Below are 26283 nucleotides of genomic sequence, written 5' to 3' on the forward strand. Positions count from 1 at the left end.
TTTTATTAATTTATTTATTTTTAGCATAACAGTATTCATTATTTTTCACCACACCCAGTGCTGCATGCAATCCATGCCCTCTATAATACCCACCAACTTATTTTTTAAATCTCAGCCTAAGTAATTATTAGTAAGTCTTATTTGAAGGGTCATTTGAAAACTTTGAAGAAACACTTACACTATATTCACCTTCTTAAATTCTTTAAAAAGATATCTCTAAATGTGTATCTATTTTCAGAGCTCTACTTTTTTGGTACCAAAAAAAGGAAGGAATGACCTGTAGCATGAACTGTGTCCTTTAAAGTTATGTGTCTTCTCTTAACTGCATTCCAATAATCTTATATGCATGTATTTTATTTTTTTTCTCACTATCTATGCATATTCCATTATTTTTGGTAGAAGACTTTTTTAAATTTATTTTTTATTTTCAGCATAACAGTATTCATTATTTTTGTACCACACCTAGTGCTCCATGCAATCTGTGCCCTCTATAATACCCACCACGTGGTACCCCGACCTCCCAACCCTGCCCCTTCAAAACCTTCAGATTGTTTTTCAGAGTCCATAGACTCTCATGGTTCACCTCCCCTTCCAATTTCCCCCAACTCCCTTCTCCTCTCTGTAGAAGACATGTTAAGGCCCATAAGCATCTGTGGAACACAGAGTTAGTAACAGCAGAGTGAACTGGACTTGGCTTGGCTTCCAACCTCCATTTTGCCTGGGGTAGGAAACTTAATTTTCCAATCCAGGAAATTATAGATTATTTTTTTTTCAGTATTTATGGGGTAAATTTACACTCAATTTTCAAACTCTCCCTTTTCATCTTGCTGTCCCCAGGGACTAAGAAAAGCCTGTGAAGTCATGCATTATAGAGGAGTTGGAAGGACTGGAGTCTAAGTCCTTGTATGTGATGTCCCCTGTACCACCCTCTGATGCCCACTGATCCCAGGGCTCCAGGATCATGACCTGAGCTGAAGGCAGATGCTTAAGGACTGAGCCACCCAGGTGCCCCAACCACCATTGTGACTCTTTGCACACACTTTTGGGAAAGGCCAGCTATACACTCTGGAAGTGAGGTGATGCAAACCCTCTATGGCTTTTATGATCCCCCTACTTCTGAGGCTTGGCCGGAAGTTGGGCAGACGCAGCCCTATCACACTGGTATCCAGGCTCTTTCTTCCCTTTTTTTCTCCTCCGAACTCCTTTACGTAGCTTAAAAGTGTTTCTACTCTTCATTCAGCGTAGAGAAAAATTAGCTTTCATATCTGCAAACATTCTCCCAAACTCTTTTTATATCATATATGCTCATCTTTGAAGAAAAGAGAGCACCTTTCTCAAAAAAAAAAAAAATCATCCCGTTAAAAGTATGCTTTTAGTTACTTAAAACACAACATACTGCTTCGGGCCATGTTGGAATCTGCCATTTCCCTTCATATGACAAATGTCACTGATTTAATGAATGGAAAGCCTGCGGCAGTGAAGAAAAACAGGGAAAAATTCCAGATCTTATTTAAATAACAGGAAAACCATACATAGCAAGAAAATAATGATTGGCTTTTAAGAGAAAAGAAATGGATCCTTCAACACAGACTACTGTAGTTCTTTATAGACTGCCTTGGATAATGTCAATGATTTCATGGGAAACTTGCTGATATACATCTAAACGGAACAAAAAGTCTATATGACTGTAGCAAGAAATAGCTTTATGGTAGATAGGGTTTGTAATTTCAGAAAGTAGATTTTTCACATCTTGAGGATTGGCCAACAAGTCATTGCCCCCATTCTAAGTCACTGTCCATACGTTCATGTTCCTCACGTCGTAAAATGGAGAATTAGACCAAATGTAGAGGGTTTTTGCAGAAAATGATACATAGAAGGTGTTCTTTACTATTCTTTAAATGATTAATTAATACAAATTTAAAGTAAGTTGAATCTAAAATTATTACTATGATGGAAGCAAGGAATATTGAAAGAATCGTTATTATGATTTTTACTTAGAAATAGATCAGATACAAATCAAAACTAGACAATTTGCTCTAATTAAGGGTATTCAAACATGCCACAGAAGGAATTTCAGTTTTATTTATAAAGCATGAAATTATTTTAATCAAAATTTTCTGTAGCTGGGGCGCCTGGGCGGCTTAGTTGTTGGGCATCTGCCTTTGGCTCAGGTCATGATCCCGGAGTCCTGGGATGGAGCCCCACATTGGGCTCCCAGCTCAGTGGGAAGCCTGCTTCTCTCTCTCCCACTCCCCCTGCTTATGTTCCCTCTCTCACAGTGTCTCCCTCTATTAAATAAATAAAATCTTAAAAAAATTTTTTTGTAGCTGTGTAGCTGCCAATGTATCTATCAATAAATGGTAAATATTGGAGGGGGGAGCAAGTCTGATTTTATTGATTTTAATCTTTCCATTTTACTTCAGAGTTTTACACAAGCAAACCACATTGGGCATGAAGTTTAGCTAAGGCAGAAGAGGATAATGGGAAAAAATAATTTTGAAGATGGCAGACTTGGGTTCTAATACCTCAAGATTTCTGTCATCTTCTTCAAACAATATTACCATCTTCTCATTAACTTTGTCTTTTCCTCATAATTACAGGTTTGTCTTATTTTCCCAAATACAATCAAGAGCTTTTAGGGTCAAGAATCATATTATGCCTTTTATTTCTTATTTAACTAACCACGGAGCTACATGTATTATACACACAATATTTTTTCTCCTGAGGGAAGATGAATTACTCTACAGCCTGTCAAACTTCTCCAGGCTTAACTGAGGTATTTGTTGTTAAAATCTAGAAAATCTAGAAAATCTAAAATCTAGAAAAGCCCCCATTGGATGTGAGAATATGGAGCCAAATCATGGCAGCCTTTGCCTGCTGGTCCTTCTCACTGTTATTATCCTCTCGGGCTTTACATGAGCCCTTCTCTGTAGCCACCTCCTCTGAACTGACCCAGGAGATAGTTTTTAGGTTATGCATAATTGTGTACCTGATTAAAATGAACTAAGTTTAGAGCAGGACTGCCCCAATCAAAAACTCTCAAGTGACTAGAATGAAAAACCTGAAAGAAAAAAAAAAAAATTTAAAGCAAGATTATACTCTTCTGTTTTTTACAGTGCAGCTGGTAAAGTGAGGTGTGAATTTCATATACTGTCGCTCTGTATTTGGCCCATTGGAATATAAATGCGCAGGGAAACGTCTTCACTTCTCCCTTCCTTTGAAAAGGGCAAGAAATGGAAGAGGAGAGGTGGTGAGGGGCAGGGGCGTCTATGGAACGCAATTCTATCAGTTTCATATAAATGCACATTCCCCCAAGGCCTTTTACCTTGTTAACAGGAGCCTGTGTGCTCATCATCCCTCCCCGGAAAGCCTCAGCTCCATCCACAGAGGACAAAAGTGAGTGTCTACGGGCACCTACATGGCTCAGTCTGTCAAGTGTCTAACTCTTGGCTTCAGCTCAGGTCATGATCTCAGGGTTGTGGGATTGAGCCCTGTGTTGGGCTCCGCACACAGTAGGGAGTCTGCTTGAAGTTTCTCCCTCTCCTTCTTCCTCTGCTCCTCCCTGTGCTCATACTCTCTCTCTAAAATAAATAAATATCTCTTAAAAATATACATAAATATAAATATATCTTTAAAAAAATCTTTTAAAAAAAGTGTCTAGTGCTAGGTGAAATAGCACTGAAATGACACGTCCCTAAACATTCTTGCTTCAAACAATAGCTCTCAACAGCATGTTCCAGAAGCCACCCCTTGCTCCACGTTTCATAACTGTAGCCTCACCACCACCACCACCTGCTGTGAGCCTCTTAGGTCTAATCTGATCATATCCTTTTCTCCCCCTGATAATGTTTTCATTGCAGGAAGTTTTAGACTCTCAGCTTCCAGATCTTCTTGGGGACTCTAACCCTGACAGGTCTCCATGCACCCACCATTTTATCTTCTCCTAACTCCTCCCAACTTCTAAAACTCTCTCTGCCATCTGGAATTCCATCGTTAGGTATATCTTAAAACCCATCTATGATGGGTTCCTTTAACTTCCTGCTCTCCAGACAACCTGATTTTCCTCCAACAACACTTCTTACCCTGCAGTTCTTTCATTCCACAAAACCAGCTGATGCTATTCATGATCTTAGCATTTGTAAAACTTGTCGATTCTGAGGAATTTCCTCACATTACCCATGATGCCATTGGATCCAGCTGTTCATTTCTATCCTAGAGCTTTTTTCCACGTAGCTTCTGGAATACTGTCATTTCATTTTTTTAAATAATTTTTAAAAATTTTTAATAAACATATAACGTATTATTAGCCTCAGGGGTACAGGTCTGTGAATCACTAGGTTTACACACTTCACAGCACTCACCATATCACATACCCTCCCCAATGTCCATATCCCCACTCCCCTTCTCTCTAACGCCCCTCCCCCAGTCACACTCAGTTTGTTTTGTGACATTAAGAGTCTCTCATGGTTTTTCTAATACCGTCATTTCTTGATTTTCATTTTTCACTCCCAGCTCCTTTTGGGTTTCTTTGCTGTATCCATCCAACCGCCACTGCCTGACCTTTGAATCCTTCCATGTCTCAGCCTGCCCGTGCTCCTCTTCTCCCCATCTTTATTCGCTCTGTGTGTGTTCTCATCCAGTTTCTTGGTTTTCAGTGGTGTCCATACTTAAAATGTTTATCCTCTTCTGTAAGTCTCTTCTAAATACTAGACTCCTATACACAACTGCTTATTCAAGTTAAACACTGGGATGCCTCACACTTAACATCTCCAAATGTGAACATCTTCTCTGTCCCTCAAACCTGCACTGCCACCAAATGTCCCTATCTACTTTAATGGCAATTGCATATTTTCCTTGCTCCTTTAATGGCAATTGCATATTTTCCTTGCTTAGGCCAGAAAGTCTGGAATCATCCAAGACTCTTCCCTCTCTCCTTTCACAGAATCCATATTAAATGTCTTTCACTGCATGTTTACAATACACATGTACACTCAGAACCCAACCCTCTTCGGCACCCTTCCTGGAAACACATCTGTGCAGGCCATCATCAATCTCGATTATGGTGGTCTCCAAAATTTCTCATTGTTTCCACTTTGATCTACCCAACATGGCACCCAAAGTATTCTTTTTTTTTCCCCCAAGTAAACTTTACCCCTAACATGGTGCTTGAACTCATGACCCCGAGATCGAGCATCACATGCTCTGTTGACTGAGCCAGTGAGGTGTCCCTTAAGCATTCCTTTAAAAATTTAGGTCATATCATGTCCGCTCCCTGCTCAAAAACCTGCAGTGGCTGCTCACTTAGCTAGAAAGCCAAAGTCCTCCCAATGGAGTACTTGTTCCTTTCTGACTCTAGTACATTTCTGCTCCCTTTTCCCTACTTCTTTCTCCCTTAATTGCTGACATCAGCCACACTGACCTTTTAGCCATGCCTTTCAGAAATGCTCCTAACTAAAGGGCTTTGTGTTGGCTATTCTCTGTCTGGAATGCTCTTCCTCCAGGTTGTTCACATTGCTAACTTTCTCGGCTTCTCTAAATCTTGAATGTCACCATCTCATTGAGGCTGGCCTAACCTCTCTGTTCAAAGACACAACCCACTACCCACTGTGTCTAATCTCTTTATCTTGCTTTTTCCCCTTTATTTTTCCATAGTTTTTATTCCCTTCTAAAGTTTTAATAATTTACTTATTTTCTATGCTTAATGTCTGTATATCTAACTGCTAGAATGTCAGCTTAAGGAGGACAGGAATATTTACTTTGTTCACTGATGTGTACCCTGAGCATAGAATGGTACAGGGCACATAGTAGGTACTCAATAAATATTGTTTCCATAGATGAATAGATGCAAAGGTTACCTAGACTTTCCTGGTCTAGTTATCACCAGGAATGAACTAAATCTAAATATAAGTTAAAGATTTTTAATAATTTACCTCAAAACAATCAGTTGATTTAGACATGTTAAATGAGAAAGTCCTTCCCAATATCTCAATGATACTTGAGTTCATTAGTGTTCATTAAATTTAAACAACACTATTGATCATCACCCTGTTGAACTGTCATAATATTTTTGTTAGTTAAGTCAGAGCATTATTATTAACTCCATTTTTAAAATTAAGGAAACTGACTTCATAAGGAATAAGTGAGCTTGCTGAGTGTCTCACTAGCAGTAAGTTTCAGAGAAAAGATTCAGTGCCTGATATTTTGATCTCAAGTATACTGTTTCTTCTAAGATTTTATCCGGGCTCTCAACTGTAAGATGATATTCACACTGGATTTTTTCTTCATGAATATTTATGCAACATATATTCTTGAGTACCTGTTGTTTGCCCAGAACTCTTGGCCTTGCACATATAGAAGTGAATAAAACTTGCTCAAGGGCCTTATGAAGTTCACAATTGAACAGAGGAGAGAATGAAGTCTAGTGAGAGACTAGGCATTGGGATACCTGTGTTTTAGTCTTAGGTTTTTAAAATTTTATTGTTATTGTTATTGTTATTATTATTATTAGTCTTAGGTGTTTTTGAAGGAATAGCTCTGAATCTTTGGGCAAGTCAAATGATAAACATGGCCTCAATGATCCATAGTCTACTATTCCAAATTAACATTTTCTCATTTGTAAAATAGAAAATAGGTATATTGCTCTGATTATTGCTTAGGGTTAGAAGACCTAATAGATTATGATACTAACATATTAGAAACCATGAAGAATTACATAAATAGGTAATAGTTACATTTTATTCTTCTAAATTTATCATCCTATGACAATGGCATGATTCTCAGAATGATGGGGTAAACCACGAGTAGTATAAATAAAATTGTACTCAAAAGCACTTGAAAAGTTATACCTGACTCCAGTGTAGCATATTTTGAACAGATGTCCCTGCTGGGTTATGTGACAAATACACATCCACACCACTCTGAGGGGTTAAAAAATTATTTTTATACTTGGTCCACCCAGAGAAAGCGTAACTTTTGATATTTACTACACTAAATAATTTCAATACAATTTAAAGTAATTTTTAAGCAAATAATATAAATAAAATATAAAATTATATTTTAATTAAGTACATAAATATACTTACTAAATATGTAATTTTACATTAACATAGAAGGTATTATTGGATTTCTGAGTTATGTAGTCTGTCATCCCATACTGAAAACAATCTAAACTGTTAGGACTCACACACACAGACCCCTTTTGTGAGCACAAAGGACTGAAAAGATAGAAATTACCAGGAGAAATGGAAAGGGGAAACAAAAAAACCCTCAAAAAAGCAAAGTACTAAAGCCAGTTTTTTCTTCAAGTTATTTGCCAATCCCAGGGAATCTGAAGTTTTATTGTGAGAACTAAGCTAGTTGAGGAAAACAAACAAACAAAAAATCAGCCCAGAGCCTGCCAAGGACAATTAGGAGATTTAAAATGAAACCCTTTCCATGATGAACTGGGCTCCTGAAATGCTACACAACTCCCAGTGAAACAATCAGATATGTAGCAGCTTTCATGTCAACCTGTAATCAAGGTTTGAATTAACTACAATGTCATTGGAAACCTTAGTCAGTGAGAAAGACTTACAATGTCAATGTAGTCCTATCAAAATCTCAGCAAGTTCTCTTAAGGATATCAACAAACTGTTTCTCATATGGAGAAACAGAAGACCCAGGACAGCCAATATAGTAATACAGTATTGTAAGGGAGGAACAAAGTTGGAGGATGGACATACACAACTTCAAGATGTACTATCAACCTACAGTAATCAAGAAGTGGGGTACTGGTGGAAGAATAGACAAACATCCATAGAATGGAAAGAGGGCCCCAAAATAGATCCCCTATATAGTCAACAGATCTTTGAAAAACAGAAAAGGCAATACAATCGAGAAACAATGGTATCTTCAACAAATGGCCCTGGAACAACTAGACAACGACATGGAAAAGAAGAAGACAAAAAAAAGAATTGAGGCACAGACCTCACACTTTTCACAAGAGTTAACTCAAAATAGAATACAGATCTAAATATCAAACTCAAAACTATGAAACTCCTAGAAGATGACCTAGTAGAGAAAATCTAGTTGACTTTGGGTCTAGTGATGGCTTTGTAGATAAAACACCAAAGGCACAAACTATGAAAGAAATAACTGACAGGCTGAACTTCCGAGTCAAAAATGTCCACTTTGCAAAAGACAAAGAGAATTAGAAGACAGGACACAGACTGGAAGAAAATATTTGCAAAAGACATATCTATGAAGGTGTTATCCAAAATGTACAAAGAACTCTTCAAACTCAACAAGGAGAAAATAACCTGATTTAAAAATGGGCCAAAGACCTTAACAGACAGCTCATCAAATAGATGTACAGGTAGCAAATGACCATGAAAAGATGCTCTGCATCATACACCATCAGGGAAATGCAATTTAAAAGAACAATGAAATACCACTACACACCTATGAAAATGACAAAAGTCTGAAACATTGACAGAACCAAGTGCTGGTGAGGAAAAAGTCACAGGAACTCTCATTCACTGCTGGTGGAAATGCACAATAGTACAACCCCTTTGGAAAAACAGTTTAGTGGTCTCTTATAAAACAAAAGGAATCATTGTCACATGATCCAGCAATTGCACTCCCTGGTATTTATCCAAAGGGGGTAAAGACTCGTGTTCACACAAAATCTGCACATTGATCTTGATAGCATCTTTATTCATAATTGTCAAAACTTGAACCATAATGTCCTTTAGTAGGTGGATAGATACACAGTGATACATCCCGACAATAAAATATTTTTTTCAACACTAAAAATAAATGAGATACCAAGCCAGGAAAAGACATGGAGGAACCTTGAATGTTTGCTACTAAATGGATGAAGGCAATCTGAGAGGGCTACAAACTATGATTCTGACTACATGACATTCTGGAAAAGGCAAAACTGTGGCAGGCAGTGAAAAAATCAGTAGTATCAGTGGTTTCCAGGATTTAAGAGGGGAGGGATGAGTAGACAAAGCACAGAGGATTTATAGGGCAGTGAAAATATCCTACATGATACTGTAATGGTAGGTCTATGTCATTATACATTTGTTAGAACTCACAGAATGTAGAACGCCAGAGTGAACCACGCTGTAAACTATGGATTTGGGGTACTTATGATGTGTCCATGTAGGTTCATCAATTATAACAAAAAGTACAACCTGGTGGTCCTTGCCACATCCAAGATCATCTAGGTTTTTTCTGATGTGATCTTCTAGGAGTTTGAGAGTCTTACATTTCACATTTAGGTCTATGATCCAAATACGAGTTAACTTTGTGAAGGTTATTTTATTCTTTTGCATGTAGACATCCAGTTGTCCCAACACTATTTGTTGAAGGGACTATGGTTTTTCTAGTGCACTGCCTTTCTCCTTTGTTAAAGATCTGTTGATGGTGTTCATGAGACTCTGTGTCTGCACTCTGTATTCTGCTACACTGATCTTCTTGTTTCTTTCATTAATTCCACGCTGTCTAGATTACTGTAGTTGAAGACTAAGTCTTAACGTTCAACAGTACCAGTCCTCCAACTTTGCTCTTTCTCTTCAATTCTGTGTTGGGTACTCCAGGTTTTGCTTCCCTCCATAAACGTTAAAAGCCATTTGTCAATATTCTTAAATTAGCTTTCAGGGATTTTGGTTGCCTTGAATCCACAGACTAAATTGGTAAGAATGGACATCTTGACAACTTCTCTTTCTTTGACTGAATAAATTGATTCTTGCTGGTAAATTATTAAATGGTACAGGTGCAGGAACCAACCAGTATCTGAATGCCACAACTGCTTCTGCTAAATCCGTTTTTTTAATTTAATATGCTTAAAAAGTCTTAGAATGAATGCATACATCTGTAATAGCATCTATACACAAACTGTACGGCTTGAGCCCCTAAATGGTGTCCCACTCCAGGAATTTTGATGAATGCCCAAAGCTGGTAAGGTAATTAGCAGGCACAAATGCCAATTACAAAAGGGTCAATAAGAAAGGGAAGGAGTGTTAGGAACCAAGATATAAGAGCAGAAGTTGTTAAAAAAAAATAAGAGATAGAAGATGGGGTGCCTGGGTGGTTCAGTGGGTTAAGCCTCTGTCTTCAGCTCAGGTCATGATCTCAGGGTCCTGGGATCGAGCCCCGCATCAGGCTCACTGCTTGGCAGGGAGCCTTATTCCTCCTCTCTCTCTCTCTCTCTCTGGTTGCCTCTCTGCCTACTTGTGATCTCTCTCTATCAAATAAATAAATAAAATCTTTTTTTAAAAAATTAAGTGATAGGAGAGATCTTAAATACAAGAAACTTCAGGAAACTAACACCCAATAGTAAAGGCCAATTAAAAGACTCAGCACAGCACCTGCTCTCTGTTCCCTATGGAGAGCAAGACAAATCGGAATGCAAAATAATCCCAGCATGCTCACGCTGATTAGTTTCAGAATGTTGGTGTAGTCCCCAAACCAGGAAGGCGAAGACTCTATCAGTACATGTGGATAAATCATACAATGACATGTAAGGCATAAAGTACTATTAAGAGCTGCTTTTTAAAAATGGACAAAGTACATTTCAAATTCAATTTGTTTTCACCATATATAAGTTCTCCTGGTCATAACCATTTATCATAAGCAAGATATCATGGCAAATCTTACCAATAATTTTCAGTGGACACAGCTTTGAACCAACAAATCTTTTGAATGAGGTATTAGGTAGGAAGTCTTTGTTGCCAAAAAAAGCCTGTAAGACAAGTTTACTTTATTCATATTTGGAAGACCAAAATAATTATTCAAGGTCCAATGTGATCATTATATTTATAATGAAATGCACTGTCTCACATTATTAGTTCAAAATATTTAAATGAGAGAGGTGCCTGGGTGGCTCAGTCTGGTTAAGTGGATGACTCTTGATTTTGGCTCAGGATATGAGATAGAGTCCAATGTTGGGTCCATGCTCAGAGCAGTCTGCTTGTCCCTCTCTCTGCCCTACCCTGCCTCCCTTGTCCTTGTGTTCTCTCTCTCTCTCTCTTTCAAATAAGAAATTAAATAAAACCTTTAAAATAAATACATTTATTTATTTTTTTAAAGATTTTATTTATTCATTTGACAGACAGAGATCACAAGTAGGCAGAGAAGCAGGCAGAGAGAGAAGGAAGCAGGTTCCCAACTGAGCAGAGAACCCAATGTAAGGCTTGATCCCAGGACCCTGGGATCATGACCTGAGCTGAAGGCAGAGGCTTTAACCCACTGAGCCACCCAGGCGCCCTAAAAGGAATGCATTCAAATTAAGGGCAAAACTTGGAAGCAGGAGATAGAGATAAGCTGACTACTGGATTTTCCTTCAAAATGAGAAGTCCAAAGCTATTATAAATAAAATATTATTCATTTGTAAAAACAAAAGAAAGAATCCAGTGTCATTGAAACCAAAAAATTAAATTCATGCAAACATACTCAAGACCTTTTATTTTGAAATGACAGAATCATTGTCATTTTGTATTATCAGCTATGTAAAGGAAAGGAATAACATACCTTTAACACTGACCTCCATTTGTATGCCAATTTAATTAAAGGGCTCTTTGAGTATTTGATGGAAAAAACTGGAGCTAAAGTAAAAAATATTTTGATTCTTTCAGCTATTTGTGGTATTGTGGAAAATGTTATGAATGCTGAAAGAAAACAAGACAGAAATTAACTATTCTTATGCCATTACTGGCATGTAAGAAATGATATCATGGCAAGTGAGAGTAAATTCAATATGTTACGACCACTAATTGACTCATTCATTTCTCAATTTCCTTATCAAACATTTCTTGGTCACCCAGTATGAGACCTACATATCAATCAAACATCATACTGATGATTAATATTAAAAACAATGTCTAGACCATAAACAATGATAAATCAACAATAAAAGAGTCTTGTAACACCATAGTAGAGAAATCAGAAACAATATTGAAGATTTCTATAACTGGCAATGTGAGAATTTCGGATATTTGAATCTTACACTTTAGGTGACAGATCCAATACATGTCAAATTGTTTTCATATTTATTTTTAATATATTTTAAAACATCCTTGCCTTATTGTGCAGAGGATACTAGTTTATATTTTATTGTTAGTTTAGAGTCATTAATATGACAAATAGTTTTCCCTTTTATAACATCTTATCAAGCTACATTCTTGCACATCTTTTTTATTTTTATAGCTTTTCTGTTTTCTGAGTTCTAAGAAGGCACACAATCAGAGAATCATATAACATATTAGAAGTCAGTAAATTCTAGCACATATTCACTTCTTTCTTAATAATTTTCCAAGATTCCTGGTTCCAGATAACTGTTACAGCTGGAAAATCCAGAGTACAACTCACACACATGATTAATAAATGTCAGAGAAAATATCTGTGGAAAATCGGATTAGATTGTTCTTCAACATACTCTTTTAAAGCAGGATGTGTCTTATTCCTATAAGAAAATGATCATTTTTCAGCCTAGAAAAGACTCAGTGAATACTGGTTGCTATTATCAAGTAGGCTTTGTAACTTCCCCAGTAGAAAGAGTGGGAGTAAGAAAGTTTACCACATCATGTAAGAGAATGATGTTGGGTTTTAGAGAATTATCCTCTGAAAGTGAAACTATTACACATTAGATGGAAGCATTGTTGCTGTGAGCTAAAAGAAGTTATTTTTTAGTCTCTTTAAACATATGAAGGCTTAGGCTCATCTTTGTGCATGTCTAAAGTTTAATCTGTCCTAAATGCATAAGCATTAATGGCCTTCTCTCATCCCCTCCTTATGAGGTCCTTTGCCACACTTAAATGACAATTATAAGTATGAAATTTCTATTTGTGGAACAAGGAGTAGTTATGATCTCACTTTGATCCCAAGATGGATATCCAACTTCTGAATGCTTGGGAACAAAGACAACCTGTTATTACATGAATTCTTCGTGACTGGAGAAGACAAGGTAGAAGGAGGAAGAGGGTAAGTGTCCAGGGCCAGGCTGTGGGTCTTCTTCCTGGTGCTCTGTTTTGTGTCACTTGTAGCTCTGGGAGCTTGCCCACATCCTTAGGAGGTATGTCTGCAAACCCTACAAAAGACATTGCATACTATGAGCCACAATCCTTCTGGCCGTACCAATAGTGGTGCCCTGGGAATGGCCTATATAAAATATTTCCTCTTGTCCCGTGTGTTTCACGATGAAGCTGATGGAGGCTGGGAGGTTGTATTTTGCCATCTCGTCAAAACTACAAAAGAAAAAGGGAAGTTGACATCCCCTTGCTTCCAGAATGTGATGCTAACCCTTGAAGATAATGAACAGGTAAGTGAAGGCAAACAATTTTCCACTCTCTTTGGGTATTATCAAGAAGTTATGGGGTGGGGCACCTGGGTGGCTCAGAGGGTTAAAGCGTCTGCTTTCAGCTCAGGTCATGTTCCCAGAGTCCTGGGATGGGAGTCCCACATCAAGCTTTCTGCTCAGCAGGGAGCCTGCTTCCCCCTCTCTCTCTGCCTGCTTCTTTCCCTACTTGTGATCTTTGTCTGTCAAATAAATATATCAAACCTTAAAAAAAAAAAAAAAAGATGTTTAAAAAAAAGGAAGAATTTTAGGGCCCTTGGGTGGCTCAACTGGTTGAGCATCTGACTCTTGATTTCAGCTCAGGTTGTGGTCTCAGGGTGGTGAGGTCGAGCCCTGTGTCTGGCTCTGCACTCAGTGTGAAGTCTGTTTGAGCTTCTCTCTTACTTCTCCTAGGCTCCTCCCCACTCGTGCATGTGCATGCACTTTCTCTCCAGCTCTGTCTCAAATAAATAAATATTTCTTAAAAAAGAAGTTATGTGATGTAATATATCTACTTAATAAAGACTTCCATGAGAACACAAAGTCAGGGAATAAAGTAGCCCCAAGATAGTCTTATAAAGAGGCTGTTTATTTTACATACAGGAAGATAAAGTAAATATATAGGTTAAGGAGCAAAACAATGGAAAGGGTGGGGTTAGCCAATAAAGGTTACTACTGACAAACGAGAAACACACTTAAGGTCAAGCAAGCATTCTTTCATTTTCAAGCAAAAACTGACATAAATTGTGATGGTCTGTTACAAGACCTGATTGAGAAAAGACACTTCTGTTCTACTTTATTTCATTCAAACACAAGACAAAATATTTGACACACTCATAAAATAAAATGAAACATTACTTGATGTTATTTGTACCTGAAGGCCCAGAATTCTTTGGAATTTGTCTCCAGGTACTTGTGTTTCCTGGACCAGGTGGTCCCCTGCTGTTCCCCATCCACACGTCTTAACCAGCATCTGCTGGAATGAAGCCGAGGCTGTTTTTGGGCAGATTGGAGATCCAGCTGCTGGCAGGTGTAAACAAACCATGTTGCAAGTAGACAACAAACCTCTGAGCTAGAAAAAAAAATCCAGAGAATTTCTTCTTAAATGTTGTAGTATCTGTATAAATATCTTATCTGAAATTAAATCTTTTAACACATGACAGTTTGAAGTTTTAAAAATATATTTTTAAATTTTATATTGTATAAATATGGTAAATTTTTCATGTTTAATCCCATTGTATGTCAGAGTTGTTTAGCAAAGTTTACAAAGTTGCAAACTTAGCAAAGCTTACAAAGAATTTTTTTTCAAATGACCAAGTATATCATTAGGTCATGTCTCACTTAAATATATAAACTTTAAAGATTAGAACATTCACATAGCTAATAGTCATGTGAGTACTCATATACATTTTATTTTATTTTTATTTTAGAGAGAGAGAGAGAGAGAGCAGGGGTAGGGGCAGAGGGGGAGGGAGAAAGAGAATCTCAAGTAGACTCCACATTGAGCACGGAGCCCAACATAGACCTTGAGCTCACCACCCTGAGATCATGACCTGAGCCAAAAACAAGAGTTGGACATTTAACTGAGCCACTCACACTTCCATAATATACATTTTAAATAGCATATTACAGTAGATGTCAGCCAGACACTGGTCTTAGCCACTCCAGTGCTGTGCAGTGGGCTCATGAAAGAAGTAGTCAGGGTGAGAGTAATGTAGGTTAACTTGGGCCCCACAGCGTAGGTGCCTCACCAAGGCTACTGCTAGGGAAGTATGGCTGACCTGCCTGCAACAGAGGTCTCACAGGGTACCATCCCCTCAAGGAGATCAAACCAGCCACTTGGAGACTAGTTGGGGGACATCAGACCTATTCTCTTCTGGAAAGGTCAACAACCCACTATGACTGGTATTGATATATATTTTGGCTATGATTTGCCTTTCTTTCCACATAGGACCACAGCAGCCAGCACTATTATTCAAGAGTTCATGGAGCGTCTGATCTACAAATATGGAACCCCTCATGACATACCTCAAATAAAGGGAATCACTGCAGGTCAAAGAAGGTGCATTCCTCAGTATTATGGCCTTGGAAGGCCACTGGTCTGAGACCATAACCACCATCAAGAGGCTGCTAGCCCAACCAAGCAATGAAATCACCAGCCAGTAGAGATGCCAGCTGCGAGATGACATCCTGTATCTATGGGTCCTGTCCTTAAGGACTCATTCGATACCTTAAACAAATGACTGAATATATTGCTGCTTCCTCTAATCAGTAGAACACGGAGTCTAAGAAAAAAGGGGTAGGATTAAGAATGGTCTTACTCACTGTCATACAGTAACTCACTTGGGAGTTTGTCCTTTCTGTCCTCACAATTTAAGGCTCTTATAGATCTAGAGGCCCTGGTCCCAATACAGAAGACATGTCCACTAGTTCACACAGTAAACATCCTAATAATAAAGCCATGACTGCTTGAAGGCTATGACTTTGGGCTCCTCATGATAGAAGACTAGAGGGCAGCAGTGACAAAGAAAGGAATTACTATATTGGCAGGAGTCATTGCCCTTGATCATCATGACGAGGTAGAGATTCTGATACAGAATGAGGATGGAAAAACATACTTGATGTTCAAGAGATTCAGTGGGACATCTTTTGTTACTCTGTTGCCTTGCTTTCCCTAAAAAAGTACAAGTACTGCAACTATGACCTGTTACAGGCACAGTAACCCTTCAGGATAAGGGCTTGGCTTGCCACATCAGGAGACACAGCTGAGAGGGAGGGGAATCTACAGTGGGTAGTACAGGTGGGAATTCACAAGTGACAGCCATGGCATTAGGATCAGTGGCAATGGCAGATGTCATACTTTGTTCCACTCACCTTCTTCTTATAAGTTTCCACAGAAATTCTGACCTGCCCATACCCTGGAAAACCTGTACCTGGATGAAATAAGCTTAATGTGAAAAACAAAAGGATCTGTGTAATGTAAGAGGTGCACTCTCTGTTATTTTGGTGTTCACCCAGACTTCCTTTCCAAAGTAGGTGGACCTCCCAGATGTTGTAGGTGTTGCTTTCTAAGTGCTCATTATTGCCCCTCTATCCCCCAGGGCAAATGGCAGTTGCCTTACCTAGGAGACTACACCAATAAAAGTAGCCTTAAGAAATAACTAACTGCTGTGGCAATGCAAGAGGCTAACTCCTTAACTTCAAGGCTGGACAGCTTCCACGATGCAGTTCCTGGATCCATAAGCTCCCCTGAGATCAGACTCCAGTGGGACTTAGCTGAGCCACACCCTTCCCTAGCTCCTTTCCTTGCCCTTCTGGATTTCCACATGACCTTCTCCTGATGGTAGACCAGCAATAAATCACGTGCTCCTGACTCCCTGTCTCTGGCACTGCTTCTAGACAACTCAAAAGCACTTACTGTATTTTTAAATTACCCTCAATATTTTATTACAGTATTCACAAAATTAGGTCAGACCCTGAAAAATGATTACTATAATTATGTTAAGTCTATGTTAACATTTTCTGTCTGGTAGTTCTGACCTTTATAAGAATCCAAAATTACATTGATTGAGGTTGTTTCAAGTCAGTATCTTTCCTGAAATATACTTTACTGCTTAAAACTTGAGAGGGCATTTTATAATATGAGAAACATCTTTTTCAAGGAGAAATATCTAAAGAGAAAACTAAAAAAAAAAGTTGGCTTTTGTTTGAACAATTAGATGAATAAGCAAAAGTAATCTACTGCATATTTTTCTAGTAAGTGACAGATATAGGATTATAACCCTAGCAACAAATTCGAGTGCTTTATCTTTTTCACCACACTTGCAGATAGTGATGTGCCTATTGTTGGGGTAAAGAACCAGGACCAAACTCATCTCTTTGCTATTATTAGAGGAGACAGGAAGGACATGTTTACCAGCCATTTTCCAAACCTGTGTTACCATGTTACCATTTCTAACCCTTCATGAAACAAAGAGATTGGAAAGAATCAACAGAAATGAGTAAAGGGACCCACAAAGAACATTTGGAACAGCTTAGTTTCCATCACACTCTAAAACCATCTTATGAACAAGAAGCCAGGGGAGCATCAGGTTCTCTTCTGGGGGCATGTAGAGACATGGGTGAGAAGTTTACTATGCACTTCATCTTTAAGTCTTTTCCTTGTCTGACAGTCACTTAGGGCCGAGACAGTCACCAAGCTGCTCTGAATTGAATATTACCTGAACTGTCACTGTTTGTCTTCCCATAAGGAATTCTATAAAGGCCAAGGATGTAACCATCTTCAGTTACAATATCATACACTTCATCTGGGTAGTGCCAATAAGAAATAATTTGGCTCTAGATAAAGAAAAAGGAAGGCTTTTAGGATACAATTTCTGGTCAGTTAATGGAACCTGATAATAACCTAAGCTGTTAATGTAATAATGGACCTTGTATAGTCAGTCTCTCAATCTCAGGACTATTTTTTTTTCACTAGTTCACTGATTCATTCAGTAATAGATATTTTAGAACATCTATAAACATCATTCTTATATATTACTTTTTGCCTAACTACTAATCACTCAAACGTTTACCTGCTCAGCCATATACAATTTTAAAATTTATGTTTATCCATAAATGTTGCATGCCTATGATTATAGCTAAGCTTATATCTGGAATTTGCATGTATACAAAAAAGAATTTATAAGTCTTCCACAAAGGTATTTAAATGCCGGTATATATATTTTCACCCAGGGACAAAGTAAGGGTGAAGGGGAAACTGGAGCCACAGAACAGTAAATGGGGACTATTCATTGACCCATATCAAAATATATGAATACAGGGATATTTATTTGACTGCAGCTCTATTAAAATAAAAGCCCGCCCTCCTCAATTAAAGAGTAGCATCCCCTGTGTTATTTCAGCTGCTTAGCATTTATTTCCTTGCAACTTACAATGTTCATGTTCACTTCAGGGTTCTGAGCTCTTCGATATAGAAAGGCGCCTTGCATAGTCCCAAGAATTAAAATGAGAGACTTCACTCTGAAAAGGTAGGACATTTGGGATCTGCATATAAAAGGAGATGTTAATACTACTAAAATTGCAGCAAGTGATACCATTTGACTGTTTAAATAATTCTCTGAGTTAGGGACTATTACTGTTTTCAGGTCAGAAAACCAAAGCCCCCCAAAATTAAGTAACTTGTCTAAGGACACACAATGTATAGTTGGCAGTCAAGAGTTCGATCCGTTCTGACTTCATTCCCACATCAGTGCTTTGCCAGCTGTCCTCTTTTGCAGCACAAAACCCTCTGTGAGGTCTCCATTATAGAATTGTTTAGCCCAATTCCAAAAACTTTATCATATACTGCAAGTTAATTGATACCTGAATTAATGATGTAATGATATTCTTACGAGACTAACACTAGTTTATTTCCTTTAAAGATTTTATTGATTTATTTGAGAGTGTGTGTGTGTGTGAGAAACAGAATCAGAGAGAGAGCACAAGAAGGGGGAGGTTCAGAGGGAGAGGCAGACACCCCACTGAATGGGGAGCCAGATGCAGGACTCTGGGATCATGACCAGAACCAAAGGCAGACACTTAACTGATGGAGCCAGCTAGGTGTCCCTAGACTAACACTCGTTTAAAGTATGTCTAACAGTAGTTGAGTTTTGGGGAGGGAAGAGGGATGGAGAGAATCTTAAAACAGTAAGAAAAAGAACTTGTTATCTATAATGGAACCCCCATAAGACTATCAGAAAATTTTTTAGCAGAGACTTTGCAAAATATATATTGCAAAATATACATATATGCAAAAATATATTATATATATATGATTTTATTTTATTTATTTGACATAGAGACATCAGAAGTAGGCAGAGAGGCAGGCAAAGAGAGAGAGGGGGAAGAAGGCTCCCCACTGAGCAGAGAGCCTGATGTGGGGCTCGATCCCAGGACCCTGGGATCATGACCTGAGCCAAAGGCAGATGCTTTAACCCACTGAGCCACCCAGGCCCCCCTATTCAATATATATTGAATATATATTCAAAGTGCAGAAGGAAGGGAAGAAAGAAGAGGAGGGGAAAAAAAAAAAAAAAAACCCTGCCAACCATGAACATTCAACAACCCAACAAAGCTGCCTTTCTTTTTTTTTAATATTTTATTTATTTTCTCTATTTTTTATTTTCAGCATAACAGTATTCATTATTTTTGCACCACACCCAGTGCCCCATGCAATCCGTGCCCTCTATAATACCCACCACCTGGTACCCCCACCCCCTGTCCCTTCAAAACCCTCAGATTGTTTTTCAGAGTCCTTAGTCTCTGAAAGCTGCCTTTCAAATTGGAAGGGAAGATAGTTTTCAGACAAGTAAAAGCTGAAGGACTTTATCACCGGTAATAGTTGAGCCTTACACATTAAAGGGACTTCCTCAAGCTGAAATGAAAAGGATGATAATAAGTAATGGGAAATCATGTGAAACTATAAAACTGTTCAGGTAAATATAGTTGAATTCAGAAAACTCTAGTGTTTCATGTTGGTGGTAAATCTGGAGAATTCTTACAAAGCTGGTAAAGAGCAACTGTGAAAGGGTAAGGTAGGAAAGGCAAATCTGCTTGACCACAAAGGCTTTTCTAGACGTATTAGTGGAAAGTACTTTCAGCAGTTCAGACAGTGGAAACTGGCTTCCTTAAAATTCTGTCTACCATTTAGAAAATCTTCATTTACTTATACGTATCCTGTTTGAGGACTGCTGTCCCAGGACCACTGTCCTATCCAGTACTTCAGTTTCTTTGACAATATCCCCCATTGTGCCCATCCACATTCCGAAGGTGTCCCCATTGGAGAGCTACTTCATGAGGAAATGTGTTCCATTTTTAGATGCACCTACTTAAAATTATTCCTTAAGTTTCTTTTTTGAGAATATCTATATTCTCAATAAATAACATAGATATTTAATATATAATACAGATAATAAATATCTATATTATTCCTTAAATATCTTTAAGCCAAAATCTAGTTTCTTATAATTTTCATCAACTGATTTTAGTATACTGATGTATCCAATTATTTTTCTTTCTGAAGATCTATTACATGTTTGAAGATGGTTTTCATGTTTTCGTGACGTTTTCTTCAGGCTAGCAATCTAGCAAACTTTATCCCTCTTACCTATTCAAGCACGATAATTTCAAGTCCGCTTATCATCCTGGACACTTTTCCTTGGAATGGCCCCATTTCTCAATGATCCTTTTGAAATCTTGGGTCCAGGAATGAACCTGGTATTCTAAATGTGTTCTGAGCAGTGTAAATAGTGTGGGACTATCACCTTCCTTGTTCTGCACACTAATCCATTTATCATAGCTTAGGTTTATATTTAGTTTTTTGTCTTAACATCTCTATTATACTGTTAACTCAAAATAAACTTAAGGCCAAGTACGATTTTTTTTCCTTAAGTAGGCTACACATGGGGCTTGAACTCAAAGCCCTCATTTAACCAACTGAGGCACCCAGACACCTAAGCCCAGTAAAATTCTAAGCTCTCTTTCCTTGATTCTGTAAAATTGTTTTCTAGATACAAAGGTAAGACTTCAAATAACCTCCTCCATTTTTTTGTTGTTGTTAAATTTGTTTCAGTGACTTCTATTGAAATCTCTTAAATTCCTGATCTTAAAGTAACCCTATGAGGCTATTCACCTTGATTTTATGCCATCAAAAACTGATTTGCCATTAATGGTTATCAAAGTTATCAATAACACGGTTAGTAAGAACAGACAGAGCTGTGCCTCACATAAGCAGACAACCTTTGCTGACTGGCATGATATTTTTATATTATTACAGTCCTATTATACCATAAAAAAGCACTCTCTGAGAAAGTATTCTCAATACTGAAACTGACCCACTGAATTACCATTCAGCCTATCTTAGTTTAAGCATAATTCTTGAATGGCTTGCATACCTTCTAGGCAGAGTTACTGAGCTCGGTGTCTGAGAATTGTGACTTATTCTAGTTGCTAGGGATACCACATTGACTATGACAATGTTTCTATCCTCTTAAACTCTATTAAGTAAACAACAAATAAGTAGGCAAGAAAGTAAGATAACTTCTAAAAGTGATTAGGTAACATGAAGAAAATGAAACAGGTTGGGGGTATAAAGTCACAGGGTGGTTCTTTTAAGTCAAATAGTTAGAGAAGGCTTCCTTTAGGTGACTTCTAAGTGGGACTTAAATGAACAGAAAGAGCCAGCCTTGCAAAGATCAGGAACAGGAAAGAAGAGAAAAGGTCAAGGTGGCTAGGAAGAGTAAATACAGAAGCCCGTCCTAGCTATTTTGCAATCCTACTTTCTTTAGTTGTCTAGTCATTCTCAAATGTCCCAGAAAGATGCACTAGTACCAGTAGCCAACCATGGACCTACAACCCTACAGTTATAGCTCTGGGCTGATGGAACCCATTCTGGAGATTGGGGATGGGGGTTAGGTGGGTGGTTATACTAGTCCTTAAAGACTAATGAGAAATCACAGCCATGATAGCCACCTCCATTCAGTGCTCATAACCATCTCCAATTCTACATACTTTTTAAAGAACATATTATTGATCACATCAGAAAAGGAAAAGAGTGAAGAATTCATGCAAATGAACAATACAAGAAATACAAGTCAAAGAAAGTGTGCTCTGTACTCAAGAACTACATAAACAAGGCTTACCGCTTTCACAGATATGTGGAAAATTTGGGGGGAACATAAAATAATTCCATTTAGCTATAGCACAGGACATACGAAGATTACCAAGGTTAAGATATAAAGATAGGGTGGGGAATTATCACTGAACAGTTTTTATGCCAAGCAGTTGAACTTGGTTCTGTATGAAACTGAGTGCTACTGCAAGTTTTCTGAGAATGGTAGTGACTGACCCAGAAGCTCAGGGGAGAACATAGATTAGGAAAGGGGAGAAAGTCATTATAATAATAATGAAATAATAGTCATTATAATAATAAAAAGTCATTATAGTAATCCAGTTAAGAAGTAATGACTGCTTGGGGCAGCTCTGCAGCTAGGTCTGTTAAGTGTCCCACTCTTGATTTCAGCTCAGGACACAATCTCAGGGTCGTAAAACTGAGCCCGGAGTAAAAAAAAAAAAAAACAAAACAAAACAAAACAAAAAAAAAAAAAAGAAGAAGAAAGAGACAAAGAAAGAAAAAGGAAAAAAGTAAAGCTTGAGTTTTCTGGTGTAGAATTGCATGGGATTGAATATAAGAAACAGAGGAGAAAAGGTCAAAAGGACAGAGGACCAATAAATAACAGTGACAAAAGAGAAACTATGGAAGATGACCATGAGGTTTTAGGCCTGATTGTACAAGAAACGAGGAAGCAGGAGCTGTTTGAGAACAGACTCAAAACAATCCAGGAGGACCTGCCCTGGTCTAATCCTTGAAATACTACATAAATTTGGGCAAATTCACTTTAACTTAGTGTCTATATTTACATTATGTAAAATGCTGGTGGCAGAGCGTGGTTGAACTAGATTACCTCAAACCTCCTTTCCAGACAGTTCTGAGGTCTTTAGCATGTGGTTGTGAAATCTCTTTAAAGCAGGGATTGATTAACTTCTTCTGCCTAGAATAGCAGCTCTATTTTATTTATAACAAATAAATTAATAGATTCATATGGCTTTTATAAAACCTTGAAATTAATAGAAAAATGTAGATACATCTGTTTCCTCTCGAATTTCTCTAATACTGCAGTCATACTTGTCTCTGTGTGTTTGTAAAACTCTGGGATTTTACTAGTTTTGTAGCCAGTTTTTCAACATTATAGAATGAGTAATTTTCTGTATGTCCTTAAATATTTAAAGCCCTATTTTCTTAGTAGGTTCGTTGGTTATAGACGTCAATGATTCTTTTTTTTTCTTCAATATTTTATTTATTTATTTGAGAGAGAGAGCATGCCAGGAGAGAGGTCAGCGGGAGAAGAGCGCGATGCAGGACTCGATTCCCGGACTCCGGGATCATGACCTGAGCCGAAGGCAGTCGCTTAACCAACTGAGCCACCCAGGTGCCCCTAGACATCAGTGTTTCTAATAACATTGAGGTAAACACATTTTTATGTATATCTTAATGTACAGCTATATATTATTTCCCCCAGATAAATGTCTAGACCTGGTATGTTTCATTCAAAGGACAGAGTTTTAGGATTTTTGATATATTATCAAACTCTACTCCGGTTTGCTATTTATATTTTGTCCTGTGCATTTTGCAACACACAAGTTGTAAATAACTATGTTTTTAATGTTTTTCTGTTCAGTTCTATCCTTTATTCTTGTGTCTTTTTACAGGCTGTAATTCTTCTATATTTCATCTATATTTTCTTTTATCAGATATATGTACTATTGGTCCACCACCAATTTGATGTATGGTAATTTCTTCATAAGGGGGCATAAAGTAAAACCTTTAATTTGTAAATGTTTTCATTATCTGGCTACCACTGTCAACTTTCTTAGCACTTCTCATAGCTATCCAGTTTCTCTAGTTTTCCAGTTAATAATTTATCTACAATCTAGGGTAACTGAATTCTTTATTTTTTTAATGGTTCATAGTTCTCATTGCTTTTTGTTGTTTCACTGAGAATTTCCAGGACAATGTTGAAGGGAAACCAACAGGTCATGTGTCCTTGACTTGCTCATCTTTATATACCTCAGAGCACGTGGAATGTGTTCTAAAATATGGACCGAAGAGCCGAGTGAGCTCAAGTTTTCTGGTGAACGGTCACCAATCTGACACGCAGACGTTAGGGTCCCCCTTTGACAGATGGAGAAACAGGCTCAGGGTTCCACAGGGCAGCCACAGAGCCCTGGGCCAACCTGAAAAGGACAGCTCCTGCACTCACACGTGCTTCCGGAGGAGGTGAGCAGCGGCCTTCCGGGTCCCTCCCTCCGCACTGCGGGACTGTGCGGTCACTCCCGCAGCGGCGGCCTGGGTCGGTGCTGTCACGCTCCATCCTGCATCCCTGCCCCCTCCGCGAGGCTCAGGAGCACCCGGGCGTGGCCCGCCCCTCCCAGCGGCCCGCTCGACTCCCGTCTGCCCCCTAGAGGCCGGCGGGCGGCACTGCGCGCGGGCGAGGCTGGGCGGGCCTGTAGCGCGGAGCCCGACAGCTGCGTGCGGCCTCGCCCCGAGACTCCCCGCCGTGGCGCGGGTGCTGATCGTGGGCGCCGGGCTGACGGGAAGCCTGTGCGCAGTGCTGCTCGGGAAGGAGGCGCCTCGTCCAATGCACCTCATGGTGTGGGATGAAGCTGGGGACTCAGGTGGGTCGTGGGGTGGTCGAAACCGGGGAGAGGAAGGCGGCGCCTGCTGGCGGCCCACCCTGGGAAGGCTGTGGGACGATCCGGTCACCGCGGCCGCCACCTCCCTGCGGCAATGTGCGCGGTGCACGCCCGGTCACGTGACCGGAGCCTCCAGCTCCCCAGGGACGCCCGAGAGGGGCGGAGTAGGCGATGACCCCCGCGCAGGGCGGGGAGCGAGGGAGTGGGAGGAGCCCCGCGGGGCGGGGAGGGAGGACCGGGAGGAGCCCTGGGTGGGAGGAAGGGGGCCACTAGGGGAAGTAGGAAGATCCCCAAGCTGGGTCAGGAGAATGAGGAGGGAGGACACTCGGGATGAGGAGTGGGGGGTTTAGGGCGGGAGACGGGAGGATCCCCGCGCGGGTGAGGGAGGAGGAAGGAGACTAGGGTAGGAGGAAAGGGGGGATAGGGAGAGAGGGAGCCTAGGTCAGGGTCCAGAGTCCGGGATGAGCAGGAGGAGCCCGGGCTGGAGAAGTGGGCGTGGCGGGGGGTAGGGGAGCAGGGAGAGGGAACCTTGGTCAGGGTCCGGGAAGAGCGGGAGGAGCCCTGGCTGGAGGAGCACAGGTCCAGGGATCAAGAGGGGGAGGAGTCTCGCGCGGGGTCAGGGAGGAAGAGAGGGAGGTGTGCCACCCTGAGGGCAGCCCAGGAGCTCTGGCAGTTTGCACAGCTTGGGCCTACCTCCTTGGCCAGTGCGTGGTTTTTGTTGTTGTTTTGGTTTTCATCTAGGCCTGGCCATGCCTTCCAGGCCATCTGCACATGTCGAGGATCCCAAAGTGCCCTTGGACTAGGACTACCAAGATCTAGTTGACAGACTCCTTTTTTTCTCATGAAACCCGTTTGGGGGAGTGAAAACATGCTCCCAGTGATTATTCTGACATGTCATGCGTTTTTTCGTTGGATGTTCTCCACGCACCCATCCCTGTTGTTTAAATGTGTGACTCCAGGGGCCAGGCACAGCGCTGAACACCGCTGTGTCCTCTTTAAAAATACCTCGCAGTGACCAGGTTGTCCTAACGATGGTAGAGGACAAAGCCCAAAACTAAAACAGAAAAGCACAACAAAGTCCTCTTTTAATACAGCCCTAATCTCTTTGGCCCACTCTGGGGTGCATAATTGAGGTGTTCATTGCAAAAGGGTCATTCTGATGCACTAAGATGTTTCTTGTGAATGAATACAAGGGGGAAGAATGACGACAGCCAGGAGCCCTTATAATCCACAGAGCAGGGTTGACTTGGGTGCCCAGTACATCACCTGCACGCCTCACTATGCCAAGCAACACCAAAGGTGAGTTAGTTGGCAGGAATCAATCTTCATGCCCATAGGATGTAAAAAGATAGAAATCATCCATTATTAACAGAGTGACACCTTGCCCCTTGTGATATAGTGAAGATACTACAATAACATCGTTGATGGCATTAGCCTGAGTTAAGTGGGAAAGCCAGAGTCCATGCCTCCCAAGGGTGATCCTGGAGACTGGAAGAGAAGCTACATCCAGGGCTCGATTTAAATATGAATTACTGTGCTATGTTGGCAAAGAGGACAATTAGTCCTGGGGGAACTGCATACCTTTCTATGTTCACTGTCTGTAATTTTGAGATATACAAGAAAATAGGCCTTCAGCTAATGTCAGCAAGATTTATAGATTCGCAGAACGTTTC

At 39.6% G+C, this 26283-nt stretch overlaps 2 protein-coding genes across 2 annotated transcripts in view; one reads left to right on the forward strand and one right to left on the reverse strand.

The window, feature by feature from the left end:
* Nucleotides 1-1603: 1603 nt before the first annotated feature.
* LOC101687822 (lipase member J) lies at nt 1604-18360 on the reverse strand. Its single transcript, XM_045087079.1, is given in 11 exon segments — nt 1604-1838; nt 2991-3061; nt 6846-6917; nt 10583-10729; nt 11518-11654; nt 13120-13229; nt 14193-14253; nt 14256-14390; nt 16333-16341; nt 17545-17656; nt 18253-18360. Coding segments are annotated over 11 exon segments (1194 nt in total). The 5' UTR covers nt 18358-18360.
* Nucleotides 18361-21700: 3340 nt separating this feature from the next.
* Nucleotides 21701-26283, forward strand: part of LOC106004637 (renalase-like) — a 111009-nt gene continuing 106426 nt past the window's right edge. The window contains 3 exon segments of the mRNA XM_045087081.1: nt 21701-21767; nt 24257-24592; nt 25804-25909. Coding sequence (XP_044943016.1) covers nt 21701-21767; nt 24257-24592; nt 25804-25909 — 509 coding nt within the window.

This window comes from Mustela putorius, unplaced genomic scaffold (assembly GCF_011764305.1).
Source record: "Mustela putorius furo isolate JIRA1106 unplaced genomic scaffold, ASM1176430v1.1 tig00001033_pilon_pilon_pilon, whole genome shotgun sequence".
NCBI classification, from domain to species: Eukaryota; Metazoa; Chordata; class Mammalia; order Carnivora; family Mustelidae; genus Mustela; species Mustela putorius.